Genomic DNA, 17,563 nt, shown 5'->3' with positions numbered 1-17,563 from the left:
CCTAACTCAAGAGTCCTCTTTAACTCTTTAAGGAAATAGTCAAAACTTTCTTTAGTGCCGTAGAACTTCAGCAGCGAGTCCCCCAGGGCCTGACAGGCCCATTTCATGTCTTACCCAATTCAGCAGCAAAGACACGTTCAAGGTTTCAGCCCGTGCACCGACCACAGGTACTTGCAAACTCTGGTCCTGTTGGCAGTAGTCTGGCTGCTTGCAGAACACACAGCACCCCTCAGCAGGTACAGGCTCTCTCTTGAGTAGCACTGCTGTCATCACCTACAATCAAAGTTGATCTCAGCTTCTGTGGGTGCAGTAACAATTCTTGACCCTTTGTCGGCACATTCACTTCTACGGTGGCTCTTTTGGCATACAGGGTCACTGCAGCAAGGAGGTATGGGCTTGGTGATCTCCACATGGCTCTCAATGCATGAATAAGCCCATGGCCTCCCTCTCCTGGCATAAAGGAGTCGCCGAATTACTCTTGCACACGGGCAACGCCATCGGTGCACAGATGTTTCTTCACACCTCGCAGCAGGAGTCCTCTCGGTAGAGTTCCACACTGGATCTCCCACTCTCCATCACTCTCCTCTTCCTCACAAGGTACACTGGTCTTGGCAAGCAGGCAGGCGCTGGAGCCCCAGGCTCCAGGGCAGGTGGTCTTCATTTCCCTGGGTGATGTACCCTGTCTGTCACAGCCAGGGAGTGACTAGAGTTCCCACCTGAATGTCAGCCACAGTGATCTGTGCATCAAAAAAGGAATCCCTTGATCCCAGCCCTACTCTTTATGATTCCCTTATCAGCCCCATTTCCTTCCTGAGATGTGCCAGGCCCCTTCCTTGTGATCTATCTCTGAATCAAAGAACACCCTTTTGAAGTGTGTAGGGGGAGTCTCTCACTCTTCTTCCAAAGAGTCCCACCCAGCTCCCAGGAATGCAGCTATACACACATCTCTCTGGGGTGATTCCTCTACCCCTCATGTCTTCACCAGGCAATTCTGAGCCTCCCAAAATAGAACCCAGTTTCCTCCATGTAATACTATTGCAGGCATATTTGCACTCGGTGTACATACACAGCACAGATACTATCACCTCCATGTGTGCCACACCAATTGCACAGCCATTCAGCACATGCAACTACTCTGTGGACACTGTATCCTTTTCTGAATTGTGCCATGGTGTACTATTTGCAGACACACAAACTGCCAGCATACACAATCACCTGTGCGTGCTGCACAGCACTTAACTCTTTATGTATTGTAATTCTCACAAGCACACATACATCCAGCACACTCGTTCATTGCGCACACACTGCACACAACTGCATCTCTCATGTAATGTATTCCTTGCAGGCATACATACACTCAGAACATGCACTAGCCATGCTTGTACTGCGCAGCACTGCCCTATACCTGTACTGTAGACTTCCCTTGCACACATACACCCAGGGTGGAGTCACCACTCCTATACAGCACTCTACATCCAACTGGTGTAGGCCAAGGGTGACTTAAGCACACAGCTGCAGAACTTTAAAAAATGTGAGTGAGCCCATAGACCTCACTCTGGTGATACCTGGTAAAATGGGCCTGTTCACTCCTACGGATCACTACACAGTATGCTGCCACCACTGAACTTGTGCTGCTTAACTCTTGGTGAAGGCGGTACCGTTTCACCACTGAGGGTAGAGCCTTGGGTGCCCCTACCGGTTTAACAAGGCCACACTCTGTGAGACAAGCCTACGTCATGTTGCACATGCATGATCCATGTTTGCCTATGACAGCAAAAATCAGCATTAGGGATCCAGACAACTGAAGTTTGCCACTCAGCGCAGGGGGGCACAACATTTACCAGTCAGAGGACTTTCTGTCCCAACAAGCCACATGAATGCATTTTGTCTAATTCCCATCTGCATTTTCTCACTTTACCATCTGTCTACCACAGAGCATCTGTCTCTAATGTCCCTCCATAAAACTCTTACTTTCAGATTGGGCTGTACACTGCAGCTCTGAGAGTCAGCTTAAAAATGCCACATTACATTTTGAACATTTTGCTGCGAGTACATCTCACAAATCTGTTAGGCCTGATGCACACTTTGGTAACTGAACAGTTAATCTTCCCGAGTGTCAGAGGAAGCACCTTTGCTACGTTGTGAGAGGTAGGTCTGCCTATTTAACCTTTTCACTGTGATTTATTTTGCCCCAGGTGTGTCCTACTGGCCTTGTGATGGCAATTTCACCAAGCCAGGATGGATGGAGGAATTGGTACCTTAAAATGTGACTAGTAGAATTGTTGCCACAACTACTTTTAGGTGGAGTTTGATGTAAGCCTGCCATGTTGGAGACAACATTGCTGTGAATCATGATAGACTAACAAGCTGAACTTGGGCAGGTGGTTTGCCAGCATTTTTCATGGCGTCTATGCCAGAGCTATGGTGCGCTCTATGATGGTGCTTTGCTGGTCAATCAACAGGGCACAGGGCTGCATTACAGGGTAGATATGAACGCCATTGTCCCAGCCACCCCATGCAGACACCATAGTGAATATGACAACAGAGACCTGCCTTGTCAGTCTGTCAGTGTCATGTTCAGGATCCTTTCTATAGCAGTTCCAGCAAAGGTTCACAGGTCCCAAACCCATGCCAGATGTTCAAGACATCAACAGTGCACATTGTCCAGCGAATCCCAGCCATGTTTACAAATTAGACAATATCCATTCTTACGTGCTGGGTTATTACGCAGCACGTACAAGGTCCGAAGAGCATAAGACAAATTAGAAAGAGCACTGTAGATAGCAGGGTATGAATGACTATCATACTCTGAATGCAAGAAAAACCTCTAACACAAACACTTACATGCAATATTTCTAATATTTCATGTAGACATCGAATGGACTACAGAATATCCGACCCAGTCATGTGGTCACGATACTTTATATATACAAGGATATGAGTGATCGTTGCATTAAAAAGTGCTTTATAATCGAAATAGGACACGCCAACCGGCCGACCGCAGATCAGAATTACTCCCGACCAGGCATGTTTGTCGACACGCCCTCTGTAACCACAACGGCGTTTGTAACATACCTGTATTGCCCTCATGTATCGGTACTGTACTGTATATAAAATAACCTTCTAATAAAATACTTTGAAATAAAAAAACATTAAAAAAACATGGGGGCAGATTTACAAGCCCCCTGCTCCACTTTTGCGTCATTTTACCCATGTTAAAAATGACGCAAGAGTGACACAAGGGGCTTGTAAATCATGGTTGTTAAGGAGAGAGTATCAGACTAGTTGAGAAGCCTGTGAAATTATTCCCTTATTTGCCACATAATGGGAAAGCTCAGAGCTTAAAAGTTTCCGCTTCAAACATGCCAACTTGTAGGTCATTTTGCCATTGGTAGGGAGCAGCTGCCGTTGATCCTCTATACAAATTTCCAAGAACAAAACAATAAAGAAAAGAGCTTTTGAGAATGTCAGTGACATTGCAGCTCAGAATATATCTTAAATTCATATACTGTTTGGATTCCCATTGGAACGCTTCCACGGTTGAAAGCGTTCCATGGAATTGAATGGAATGGAATGGAATGAGGATTTGTAGAGCGCGTTGGCTACCCAGGTAGGTAAAGGAGACAATGTACATCTCTTTAACAATGTATGAGGAAAGATATCAGATCACTTTATTCCACAGCAGCACCCAAGACCTTGACTTAACTCAACACTAAACCAATTTTCAAGCGGGTTTGCAAACCCTGGCAATAGCTATTGTGGCTTGTACTGGTATAAAGGTAAATCTAGGACGTCGTAAACAATTTAAACGAGCATCGCCAGATCTCTCTGTTATCCACCATCTTAGTTCCTAAATTTTGGGTTCTGTTATTTTCCATCCTGAATGGGTCCAAGTCAATTACAAATTTACACCTCGGATATCCTTCATATGTAATGAAGTATCTTCTGAAGACAATGCTAATGACCTCTCTGATAATTTGTAGAACAAATCCAGGCTTGGAAACAGTATAACTTGATGTAATCAAATATCCAGATAGACCTTGTTGTTCATCTTTTGAAGAAATATAGCTCTAAGACCTCTGTGAATCTGTCTGTTGCATAAAACTATTTAATATTGTCTCCATAAACGATAAATCCAAAATGTACCAGGAGAAGGCGGGAGTTGGGATACACATTCTCACATTTCCATGATATACATTCTCAAGGTTGCTGATTGCGGACATCTCCTCTGGACCAGACACCATTAACCTGCTCCTCTCTCTTCTCCCTACAGGTATGAGAATACTGGTGACCCTGCTCTTAGACACTCTGCCTATGTTAGGCAACGTCCTCCTCCTCTGTTTCTTTGTCTTTTTCATCTTCGGCATTGTCGGTGTGCAGCTCTGGGCGGGGCTTCTGCGGAACAGGTGTTTCCTCGACCAGAATTTTGTGCTGTAAGTACAGTTGACATCACACTTTCTTAAATGGACAGGCAGCATGTGAGGCTGACTTACAGCTCATCACTGACTTTCAGAAAAGGCTCGTCTTCCTTGCATATTTACTTGTCTTTGCTTATTCACCTGTTCATTTACTTATTTATTTACATATTTTGAACATGTTTTAAGTGATTTATATGCTTATCTATTTCTCTCTTTATATTTGCCTTTAATTATTTACATCACTTATTACTTTCACTTCGGTGCTGTACAAGGAAGCCAGGATATGCTAACTTCCTAAAAAACATGTAGAACATCAACGAAATGTTAAGCTATTGTAGTTTGGGCAAAGAGAAACCTATAATATCATCCGCTTCAATGAAATTGTGTATTAATGTTTGCTCTAGATCCAGAATAATATATTTGGTCCACAGCTGGCAATAATTGGCCTCTCTATTCATAACCACTGATTGATGGTGTGCTCGTTGCTGCTCAATGATAAGAGACTCAATGCATGATTTGTTTCTTTATAAAATATTATCATCAATAACAAAAAAAAGAATTTTAACAAAATAATAGGGCTGAAAAGTGTTAGACGTCTGCTAACTGGAGGCCCAATTTCTAACAAAAAGACAGAGGTAGGAAAGTGGAAAAAAATTCACTGAGACATTTTTAGAGTTTGGACATTAAGAGGGAGGGAGGGGAGGGGAGAGGAGGGGAGGGGAGGAGGGGAGGGGAGGGGAGAGGAGAGGAGAGGAGAGGAGAGGAGAGGAGAGGGAACGGATGGAAAGATAGAGGGATTGCGTGACAAGGCGAAGGCAATGTGGCAGGTTTGAGCATTTGTGCCAGGGGTGCTTTTGGGAATGGTGATTGTCACTCTAGATAAGGTAAATAGAAGATGGCGCACAAGACAGCAGATTAATGTGAGAAAAGGATAGTCTAACATGAATCCAGATTACATTCTGAGTTTGAAAGAGGCAGGAAGGGGGCAGTCATGTAGCTATGGTACCATGGACAGTGGTGCAAGCAAGGTCTGTGCGTAAAATATAGCTATTTTTGGATGGCAGTAGGCTCCTAATGCTCTGGGACCAGGTCCAACTGGTGCACTATTGAGAGCTCAACCACTGTAGGGGAGTCGAATAGAGAGTCGAGTAGAATGAACAAGTGGGAATGCAATGAAGGAAAAGAAAATAATTCAGTTTTTCCTTTGAACTAAGAAGAGACAGTGGAAGGTCTCACAGAGTGAGAAGGAATTGAGAGCAATTATAAACTAAAATGAAACAAACTTTTTTTATTGGGGGGGGGGAGGGGAGGGTCAGAGTCCAAATATAAAGAAGATGTTGTTGAGGGAAAATGTGTAGGTTGCGAAACGAATGGGTCCAGAAATAGAAAATTGTGCATGCGTTAGCAAAGACGTAAAGAGAAAAGAGACCTAACCAAGAGTTGGGATAAGTGCAGATAAAGAGATTCACATCATGATGGGGCCTAAATTTTTCAAGAATTAAGAAAAGAAAAGAAAAATCCGATATAAATGGATGTTCACTGTAGAGATTAACATTCTGACTCCAGAGTGATGAGAAAGTCGGAACCTAAAATTCAGTACAAGCCCCAGTGTTATGAGCTGAACATTTTGATTAATTTCCTTCATTTATTTATTTCGGGTCACATAACCATAAAAGGTGAGCAAACTAACATTCCTCTAAAAGTTGCACAAAACATACAATAATCATAAAAAAAGAAGGAGAAAACATTGCAAAGCAGTTTCAGTAGGAAGTTAAATCTTCCATACAAATCATAAGCAGCAAAGAGGTATGGTAGTAGGGATTTGTTGTTTGCTAGGAGCCACGCCACACCACTTACCACAGACTTCCTCTGATTCAGCCTGCTGAACCGCTGCTGCTCGCCGGACCCGCTGCGCGGGTCCCGCTTCGCGGTGACAGCGGCTGCTGCCTGATTGTAAGGGGTATCACCTGGTGACCGGCAGGGCTGCGAGGAAACAGCGTGTGGACTCCACGGACCAGGAGTCCCCGTGCGCCCGTTTCCAGCTGGGCTCCTCTCCCTGCCGGCCCCGCCCCCATCCACCGCAAGCATTAAGAGGCTCTCTGCCCTACCTTTGGCGGATTTGTTGTTTGCTAGGAGCCACGCCACGCCACTTACCACGGACTTCCTCTGATTCAGCCTGCTGAACCGCTGCTGCTCGCCGGACCCGCTGCGCGGGTCCCGCTTCGCGGTGACAGCGGCTGCTGCCTGATTGTAAGGGGTATCACCGGGTGACCGGCAGGGCTGCGAGGAAACAGCGTGTGGACTCCACGGACCAGGAGTCCCCGTGCGCCCGTTTCCAGCTGGGCTCCTCTCCCTGCCGGCCCCGCCCCCATCCACCGCAAGCATTAAGAGGCTCTCTGCCCTACCTTTGGCGGATTTGTTGTTTGCTAGGAGCCACGCCACGCCACTTACCACGGACTTCCTCTGATTCAGCCTGCTGAACCGCTGCTGCTCGCCGGACCCGCTGCGCGGGTCCCGCTTCGCGGTGACAGCGGCTGCTGCCTGATTGTAAGGGGTATCACCTGGTGACCGGCAGGGCTGCGAGGAAACAGCGGGTGGACTCCACGGACCAGGAGTCCCCGCGCGCCCGTTTCCAGCTGGGCTCCTCTCCCTGCCGGCCCCGCCCCCATCCACCGCAAGCATTAAGAGGCTCTCTGCCCTACCTTTGGCGGATTTGTTGTTTGCTAGGAGCCACGCCACGCCACTTACCACGGACTTCCTCTGATTCAGCCTGCTGAACCGCTGCTGCTCGCCGGACCCGCTGCGCGGGTCCCGCTTCGCGGTGACAGCGGCTGCTGCCTGATTGTAAGGGGTATCACCTGGTGACCGGCAGGGCTGCGAGGAAACAGCGGGTGGACTCCACGGACCAGGAGTCCCCGCGTGCCCATTTCCAGCTGGGCTCCTCTCCCTGCCGGCCCCGCCCCCTTGGTAACTCAAGGTCACCTATAAAGAGGAGTGGACATACCCGCTGCGCGGGAGCGCGCGGGAGGGCGCCGGGAGAAGCCCGGGACAAGGGCGGGACCGTCTGTGGCCGTCCGGGGCCGAGGGAGGCCGGGCTGGGCTAGGATATTTACATTTTGTTTATTGTTGGCAGAGCTATAGTATTCTTACATTGTGGTTAGTTAGCAGTGGTCTATAGTTATTACACCGCCCCTTCATACTGATCTATCCTCCCTGAACATGAGCCATTCTGCTCCGCCTGGTGTGAGTGTCTCTGTTCTGGGTCCCTTGGATAAATTTTTTAAGAAATCTGCTAAGGAAGTAGATATGGACTTACTCCTTGCCGAAAGAAGAGCCGAGCGCAGACGCTCCATTGAGCAGTTAAAGAAAAACCCTCTACCACTTTTTAATACTACTAAAGAACTTCCCGTCCAAGGTCTGAGCGTTATTGATGCTGACGCGACTGATCTCAACCTTACCCCTAGTATATTTAGGTTTCCTGCTATCTCCCCGCCCTGTAGTAGTGCCACCAGCGGAGGTCAGCTTGTTTGTCCTCCTATTGATCACTCAAGCATTATTGAAACAAACATCCCCGAGACTTCCATTAGGGAAGTAGAACCAACCCCCTTGCTGTCCAACTTGTCTCTGGTCTGTATTGATCCAGGCGAGATCATTCCTGAGACGAGTGGACTAAAGCCAGGAACTACGTCTGATAAAGCTACAACGGTTGTTCACTCCCCACCTAGGAAGAAAAGGAGAAAGGGAGGGGTTAAAAGGAAAGGATGTAGCTGCCCCACTCCACCACCACCCCCATCAAACCCAAATATTAAGCCGGGTCCACCTCCAATAGTAGAGCCCCCTCCTTCAGACACACGTGATCATGTTACCCCAGAGTTGGTAACTGTAGGGGTAAGTGAGGTGCCCCTTGATATCTTGGAGAAGCTTATTAAATCCTACATGCTTCCCTTGTTAGAACGTGTGAGGATTATGGGTGAAAAACTGGATCACCTTGTGGCGACCATTGAATCTACACACACCACGGGCCTGGATAAGAACAGGGGCCCCTCTACCAAATCTGCCGGTTCATCTCTTGCTGCTGGCAAACCATCTAAAAGTACCAGCCAACTCACCACTAATACCACTAAAGCAGTCACCATCTCAAACAAAGCACCGACAGTGGTGGCGAAACCCACTACAACACTATCTCCCGTGACAGCTAACCCCAGTGTGGTAGTCAGTAAATCACTGGCCAAGGGATTAGCACCGCAGGCAAAGAAAGGGATGGGTAAACCTGCTGGCGCAAATGGTAAAAAGAAAATGCCATTACCATCAAAGAGAAATGTTGAGTTGCCGCCAGACTCACTAAATTTTGTTATTGTCATGACAGGTGTGCCACCAGTTCATGAAGGGGAAAGAGAAAATGACGAAAGTCTAAAAAACAAAGTCATTTTCTGGCTAAAAACAAACAGACCCCTTCCACCTAACCTTAACGGGGATATCGTCACGGTCAGAAGATGTCAGTGGGTTGGGGTGCGCCCTAAGGATATTGAGGGGGACATTGTGATTATTAACTTCAGGGACCATCGGGTTGTATCTCACCTTACAGATTGGTATGTGGGAAACAACGAGGGAGGGATTTCCACAAGGAATCTAAGTTATTTCTACCCCGAAACTTTGATTAACACTAACAATCAACCTCCTGGTAGAGCTAACAAAAACACCAAAAGCCTCCTTAAATGGTCCAACTTTACACCAAGTTTCCATGTTCCCCACTTTAACCCTGAGGCGCTATATCGATCTTATATCCAATCCACTTACAACTGCCCAGTACAAACGCCGGGGTGGGCAAAGCCTTATATCCAGCCCTCTGGTCCCCCATCACTTTTGGAACTGCCATTTGCAAATAATCCCCCGTTTCCCCTGGCTCCCCCAACGCCTGCCTTTACACAGCTACAGCAGCCTCCCAGTTTATTTTCAGTGAATCCCTACACTATTAGGCCCTCCCACCCCAAAGACCTTTGGAACATCCCACTGAGAAACCTGTATGATCCTCTCTCTGGGCTGTCGTCTAATGATTGACAAACAAGAGAGAGTAGTAACGAAGACCTGTATAATTCGTATGTGGGAGGTGATCCGGGTATCCTCCCACGTATTGTTGTAAGCTCTAATGGTCCTCTGCGCTGTTGTGAGGAGGGAAACTTAGTTCAACTAAGTGAGCTGGTCTCACCAACACAGTCTCTTGCCACACTGCAACCCCAGGTTGCCTCTTCCCTAGGCTCTCCTGCAGTGTTAGCAATACAGGATGAGTTAATAAGCACGAAAAGGAAAGGGGTGTTCAATGAGGTTTCTCCATTCGTTGAATCTTCCCTGCAACCCTGTGAACCCCACCCTACTGATACAATAGTCCCGTGTGTTCAAGCTTGTGTTAAGGGTACTACTTTGGGATGTTGGAATGTGGCGGGTATAGAATCTTGTATATGTATACCTGACTGGGCTGACTTCATCAGTCATGGTGATATTTGGTCTTTTCAGGAGACATGGTCAACCCATCCAGTTTTTCTTCCAGGTTTTCTGAGCTTCAACAAACCCGCAGTTAGAGGCCAAAGAGGCAGAGCTATGAGGGGCCTCACTGTTTGGGTTCGTCAAACTGTAGGGGTCTCTGTGAAGGAAATTTATATTGACTGTCCTGATATCCTTATAGTAAACATGAAATTTAATAGTGGGCTGGATATTTTGCTGTTTAATGTATATGCCAGAGGAACCCCGGGTGGTCGTGTATCATCCACCCTAACATGTCTAGATGAATTCCTTGGCTCTACCAATTCAGTGGGTCAGGTGGTTGTAATGGGCGATTTTAATACTTGCTTCGAACCTCTAAGCAGGGAGGATGGGATGCTAACTGAGGCCGAGGACATGATGTGGGGTATTCCTCAACTCGAGCTTCCTCCCATTACTAAGTGGTCCCAATGTGCTACTTTTATCAAAGGCCTATGTCTGAATTGGGGGTTGCGCGCCCTAAACGGTCGTACAAGATCGGATAGATTGGGCAGCCCAACATTCTTCAATGGCAGGCATAGTAGTCGCATCGATTATATCCTAGTCGATATATCCCTGTGGCCCTTGGTGACGGACATGGCAATCAGACCACGTCCTGAAAGTGATCACGAACCACTCATCGCTGAACTGAAGGACTTTAGTTTTGCCGGGCCGATTGTGCGACATTCTAAACTCGTTCAAGAGGCCGTGGCACTAACTAATGATATGAGGAGGGTTCGATGGCCAAAGGTTGCTGTAGACGGGAGTGCACGTAGTAAAATAAGAACCCTGGTTTCCAGTTCCCTACGGGAACTAGAGAAGTGTGACGATCCGAACCGGACAAATCCCAAAATCTTAGACGTTCATGCCAGCCTGTTTGCATCCCTAAAGACACTATTTGTTAAAATTGTAGCCAAAAAGGGCTTAGGTAAGACGAGGAAACCTGCAAACTGGTTTGATGAAAATTGTGTCAACTCCCATTCAAACTTGTTTAAAGCACTAAAATCTAGGAACCCAGCCCTCATCAAAACCTGCAGGAAGGCTTATAATGAAGCTAAACGGAGGGCCAAAGCCGCATGGGATGATGAGCGCTGGGCTCTCCTTGTTGATGCCTGCGGCTCTGGGAACCTCACGCAATTTTGGCATCTCCTCAAATGGGGACAGTCCCAGGACGATCGACCTAGCCCTGCTTCTGTTGATCAACTTACTTGGGTGTCCCACTTTGAGGAACAGTTTAGGTGTGTTAGGGAGGGGGATGCTCCCATTAGCTGGCCACTGACCTGTGATACCCTTGTGTTTTCTGCCAAAGAGGTTGAAAACGTTCTGAATGCCATCCCTAGGGGCAAAGCGCCCGGCCCGGACTGCATCCCAGCAGATATCTTCCAGCAGGACCAAGACTTATGGGTACCTTATCTACTGTATTTGGCAAACTCTTTGGCTAGGGGTGCAAAGGTACCTGATTCATGGGCTGGTGCCGAGATTCTGCCCATCTTCAAGAAGGGTGATCGGTCGGTTCCCTCCAACTACCGGCCGATCAGCCTTACTGACGCGGTACAAAAGATAGTTTCTCGTCTTGTCCTTTCCAGGGTCCAGGCATGGATTGAGGAATTTAATGTACTCACTCCTCTCCAAGCAGGGTTTAGACCCCACGTAAGCACCCTGGATCAGGCTTTCCGCTTTATGCTGCTACACTGGAAGACGGTCACCCTGGGTAAAGGAAACTTATTTGCGGCATTCGTAGATCTTCGGTCTGCGTTTGACCTTGTCCCGAGGGCTGGGCTCTGGAATAGCCTTCTAGAAATGGGTATGCCTCCCTCTTTGGTCCGCATTATAGTTAATCTCCATGCAGAGACCTATGCCTTTGTAAGATGGGGCAAACCTGGTGAGGTGACTAAGAAATTCCCTGTGTCAAAAGGTGTCAGACAGGGATGCGTTTTGGCACCAACCTTGTTTTCTCTATATATTAATAGAGTCACCAAGTATTTCGACGGATTTCCCACTGATGCTCCGAGTTTGGCTGGCATGAAAATCCCCCTGCTCATGTTCGCAGACGACACTCTCCTGATTTCACGAACCAGACAGGGCCTCCAGCTTGCACTGTCGAGGTTTGAGAGTTTCTGCAGCGAACATGAGCTCGAGGTGAACGTAGCCAAAACCAAATTTATGGTGATGAGGGGGCACAAACAGGTCAAGGCTAGGGTTACAATGCGGGACACCCCCCTGGAGCAGACCAGGCACTTCACCTATTTGGGCGTTACCTTCAGTGACACCCTTAGCTAGACCCATCAGATTGAGCTCATGACCCTGAAACATCAACAGTTGGGCAGAGCCTTGATTAAGGAACATAAAGGGTCATTCACAAAGCCCATGTCACCGCTGATGAAGATCTATGGAGGGAAGGTATTGTCAGCGGTGTTATATGGAGCAGAGCTATGGGGTGGAAGTAATCTGGAATCCCTGAAACATGCCCAAAACAAGTTTCTAAGGATGGCAACAGGTCTGCCCCAGTCAACTCCTCTAATCCCTTTATTATTTGATCTGGGCTGCCACTCGGTGGTCGACTATGCTAAATATCGACCCTTATCATTCTGGCGACGCCTGTGGACAACGCCAGAACTACACCACTATGCGGAAGCATGTCTGGAGGTAAAAAATAGTCCTGGAGCCACCAAAATTGGTTGGCTAAAAGATCTTAGGGCCACCCTACTATCTTTGGGCCTCATTGAGTTGTGGTCTTCGCCCGAGACAGCCAAATTTCCATCAAAAAATGAGCTTAAAAAATGCTATTGGGATTGGGTGACGCACAACATTTTCTTAAATACGAGCTCGAGCAGTCTCTCTGGACTTTTTATGGTTCACAAAGATTCACCCAGGTTAGAAAGGTACTGGGAAACCATTACCAAACCTTTGGCCCGTAAACTTTTTTTTCAATTTAGATGTGGTACTCTTCCCCTGGGGGACTTCACCAAAAAGTGGGGAATGGGCAGTATGGGGCTTTGTGCTAACTGTCAGGGCACAGGGGAAAGTCTTTCTCACTTTTTGTACGTGTGCCCACTATATTCAGCCCCCAGAACCAAGTGGCTCAAACCAATATGTAGACTACTAGGTACCAGATCGGCTGTTGAAGCTTTGAGACTGTTAAAAACTAATCTGGATCCACTTATTGTTGTGGGGGTTGCTAAGTTCCTTGGGTGGGCATGGGTGATCAGATGCAGGTTTATCAAACACATAACAGCGGAGATTGCCTAAACTTTTTATATGCATTGTGATAATATGGTCATGCACGATACCATTTTTAAATTTTTGTATAGTTCTGTATGAAGTCAACTCGATGCCGAATATTTAATATTGGTTTTATATGTTCTTGTGTATTTGTATTTATGTCTTTTATGATGAATCAATCGAATAAAGACTTCTTGAACTGAACTGAACTGAAGAATAGTATAAATACAATGACAATTGCTCACAAACACAATGAGGAGGTTTAAGCCCAGGTACGGTCATTAGTACATACAAATTATTTGCTGAGGGCTTAATAATCTTTTTAAAAAACTCAACTCATTGCCCATAAATCGACTCCAACAACACAGTGTGGCCATTGGGCAAACTATGCCCTTGAATCTTGTTTTTATTGGCCTCAATACCTACAGCCTAATATGCCATATTGAAGACAAATAACTTGAGACTGAAAAAACAATGCATTGCCTAGTATTTATTTTACTTACTCTCAGGGCATTATGGCGATCACTGATACCCAGGAGATGACAAGGAGGAGCTATCCAGTATGAACGCTGCTTTGTGTAAGCTCTACAAAAGAATGTATAACATGTTTATCATTCTCAGTTACCTGGCAGCCCATAGGACATAAACTGGGTGCATTTGTTTTTTTCATTACAGGAGCAGGTAAAAAAAGCCAGAGGTAAAATCCCTAATGTAAATTTTATAAAAAGTGCACATGAATGTGGCTTGGTGACAATATTCATAAAAAGCTCAACAATAGGTGTACATTTAAGCGGCAGATAAGAATCTCTGAGAGTACCCGAGGGAAGAACAAAATTCCAGTAGCATGATTTCAGCTTTTCACGAGCACCTCGTAAAATTGCAGTGGGATGGAGCCAAAAATCACTCAGGCCTTGCTTTAGTAGCCAGGTTTTTTATGTGTAGTAGCCACAGAATTTTGCTAGCTGATTTTAGTACGATTCAAAAAGGGGGTGGTGATGAACAGAGTGTCTGAATTAAGCAGACCACTCTTACCCAGTCAAGAGATCAGGGCTTGATCCATCACCGTTATTTAGCTCACTGCATCACCCCAGTTCAGAACCTGGCTATATGCAAATTAGTCTCACCCAGTGCCTCATGGGAACAGGGCAGACCAAACTACCAAGCCAATTCTTCACCGGAAAGGAGACAAGCTTCCGGGGACCCGTTTCTGGCATTTCAGCCATCGTCGGCCCGGCTTGCTTGAATCCTGGTGGTGCAGTGAGCAAGGGACTCATGTCTGAGTATACCCTGCCACACTTGTGGTGGCCAAAACGATTCAAAAAGGGGGTGGTGATGAACAGAGTGTCTGAATTAAGCAGACCACTCTTACCCAGTCAAGAGATCAGGGCTTGATCCATCACCGTTATTTAGCTCACTGCATCACCCCAGTTCAGAACCTGGCTATATGCAAATTAGTCTCACCCAGTGCCTCATGGGAACAGGGCAGACCAAACTACCAAGCCAATTCTTCACCGGAAAGGAGACAAGCTTCCGGGGACCGGTTTCTGGCATTTCAGCCGTCGTCGGCCCGGCTTGCTTGAATCCTGGTGGTGCAGTGAGCAAGGGACTCATGTCTGAGTATACCCTGCCACACTTGTGGTGGCCAAAACGATTCAAAAAGGGGGTGGTGATGAACAGAGTGTTTGAATTAAGCAGACCACTCTTACCCAGTCAAGAGATCAGGGCTAAGCGTGGAAGGGTATACTCAGATGTGAGTCCCTTGCTCATTGCACCATCAGGATTCAAGCAAACCGGGCCGACGATGGCTGAAATGCCAGAAACCGGTCCCCGGGAGCTTGTTTCCTTCCCAGGGTAAGAATTGGCTTGGTAGTTTGGTTTGCCCTGTTCCCATCATGCACTGGGACAGGAACAGACTAATTTGCATATAGCCAGGTTCTGAGCTGGGATGGTGCAGTGAGCTAAAAAACCTGTTAGATCTAGCCCTGATCTCTTGACTGGGTGAGAGTATTCTGCTTAATTCAGAAACTCTGTCCATCACCACCCCTTGTTGTTAAATATTTTGTCCACCCTAAGCGTGGAAGGGTATACTCAGATGTGAGTCCCTTGCTCATTGCACCATCATGATTCAAGCAAACCGGGCCGACGACGGCTGAAATGCCAGAAACCGGTCCCCGGGAGCTTGTTTTGCTATGTTCCCATCATGCACTGGGACAGGAACAGACTAATTTGCATATAGCCAGGTTCTGAGCTGGGATGGTGCAGTGAGCTAAAAAATGGTGTTGGATCTAGCCCTGATCTCTTGACTGGGTGAGAGTATTCTGCACTGGGACAGGAACAGACTAATTTGCATATAGCCAGGTTCTGAGCTGGGATGGTGCAGTGAGCTAAAAAAATGGTGTTGGATCTAGCCCTGATCTCTTGACTGGGTGAGAGTATTCTGCTTAATTCAGAAACTCTGTCCATCACCACCCCTAGTTGTTAAATATTTTGTCCACCCTAAGCGTGGAAGGGTATACTCAGATGTGAGTCCCTTGCTCATTGCACCATCAGGATTCAAGCAAACCGGGCCGACGATGGCTGAAATGCCAGAAACCGGTCCCCGGGAGCTTGTTTCCTTCCCAGGGTAAGAATTGGCTTGGTAGTTTGGTTTGCCCTGTTCCCATCATGCACTGGGACAGGAACAGACTAATTTGCATATAGCCAGGTTCTGAGCTGGGATGGTGCAGTGAGCTAAAAAACGGTGTTGGATCTAGCCCTGATCTCTTGACTGGGTGATAGTATTCTGCTTAATTCAGAAACTCTGTCCATCACCACCCCTTGTTGTTAAATATTTTGTCCACCCTAAGCGTGGAAGAGTATACTCAGATGTGAGTCCCTTGCTCATTGCACCATCAGGATTCAAGCAAACCGGGCCGACGACGGCTGAAATGCCAGAAACCGGTCCCCGGGAGCTTGTTTCCTTCCCAGGGTAAGAATTGGCTTGGTAGTTTGGTTTGCCCTGTTCCCATCATGCACTGGGACAGGAACAGACTAATTTGCATATAGCCAGGTTCTGAGCTGGGATGGTGCAGTGAGCTAAAAAACGGTGTTGGATCTAGCCCTGATCTCTTGCCTGGGTGAGAGTATTCTGCTTAATTCAGAAACTCTGTCCATCACCACCCCTTGTTGTTAAATATTTTGTCCACCGGAAGCGTGGAAGGGTATACTCAGATGTGATTCCCTTGCTCATTGCACCATCAGGATTCAAGCAAACCGGGCCGACGACGGCTGAAATGCCAGAAACCGGTCCCCGGGAGCTTGTTTCCTTCCCAGGGTAAGAATTGGCTTGGTAGTTTGGTTTGCCCTGTTCCCATCATGCACTGGGACAGGAACAGACTAATTTGCATATAGCCAGGTTCTGAGCTGGAATGGTGCAGTGAGCTAAAAAACGGTGTTGGATCTAGCCCTGATCTCTTGACTGGGTGAGAGTATTCTGCTTAATTCAGAAACTCTGTCCATCACCACCCCTTGTTGTTAAATATTTTGTCCACCCTAAGCGTGGAAGGGTATACTCAGATGTGAGTCCCTTGCTCATTGCACCATCAGGATTCAAGCAAACCGGGCCGACGACGGCTGAAATGCCAGAAACCGGTCCCCGGGAGCTTGTTTCCTTCCCAGGGTAAGAATTGGCTTGGTAGTTTGGTTTGCCCTGTTCCCATCATGCACTGGGACAGGAACAGACTAATTTGCATATAGCCAGGTTGTGAGCTGGGATGGTGCAGTGAGCTAAAAAACGGTGTTGGATCTAGCCCTGATCTCTTGACTGGGTGAGAGTATTCTGCTTAATTCAGAAACTCTGTCCATCACTACCCCTTGTTGTTAAATAGCTGATTTTAGTAGCCAGGTTTTTATGTGTAGCAGCCACAGATTTTTGCTAGCTGATTGCCCATCTAATAGTTCTCTAAATCAATCCCTGTAGGGAGCCAGGTCCTCAGTTGTCCAAAGCCTGATCCAGTAGTGAATGGATCTCACTACAGCAATATCTGAGATTGGTCTAAGATTTAGATTAAATCGTATAGGGCATGCTGGGGCGCTAGTGGGAAGTCTCAAAAGGGACTTTATAAAGGTGATTTCTGCCTTTTTCACATGTGTCAAGATTGCAATACCCCACTAATCCACCCAATACAATGCTGCCACACATGCTTGAATCTTATATATCTCAAGAAATGATGAGTTAGCAAAGGCAGAAGCCCTATTAGCGAATCTTGTAATGGACCCCATTCTATGTTTTAGAGTCAACACACTTTTTCCTATCTGGGGTAACCATCTATGAGAATCGTTAGCTCTCATGGCCAAATAGCCAAATTCATAAGCCCAGTCCAATATCTCACCCTATAGGGATACCTTACCCCTGGTTTTTTTTACGGTAT

General features: G+C 46.9%; 1 protein-coding gene across 1 annotated transcript in view; it reads left to right on the top strand.

The window, feature by feature from the left end:
- CACNA1H (calcium voltage-gated channel subunit alpha1 H) overlaps positions 1-17,563 on the top strand; it is a 1,502,131-nt gene that overhangs the window by 654,536 nt on the left and 830,032 nt on the right. The window contains exon 6 of the mRNA XM_086940723.1: positions 4,274-4,433. Within this exon, the coding sequence (XP_086796849.1) occupies positions 4,274-4,433 (160 nt within the window). The remainder of the gene's footprint in view (positions 1-4,273; positions 4,434-17,563) is intronic.

This window comes from Lissotriton vulgaris, chromosome 10, assembly GCF_964263255.1.
Source record: "Lissotriton vulgaris chromosome 10, aLisVul1.2, whole genome shotgun sequence".
NCBI classification, from domain to species: domain Eukaryota; kingdom Metazoa; phylum Chordata; class Amphibia; order Caudata; family Salamandridae; genus Lissotriton; species Lissotriton vulgaris.
The sequence above is the reverse complement of the archived record's forward strand: the minus strand, read 5'-3'. Positions and strand labels throughout refer to the sequence as shown.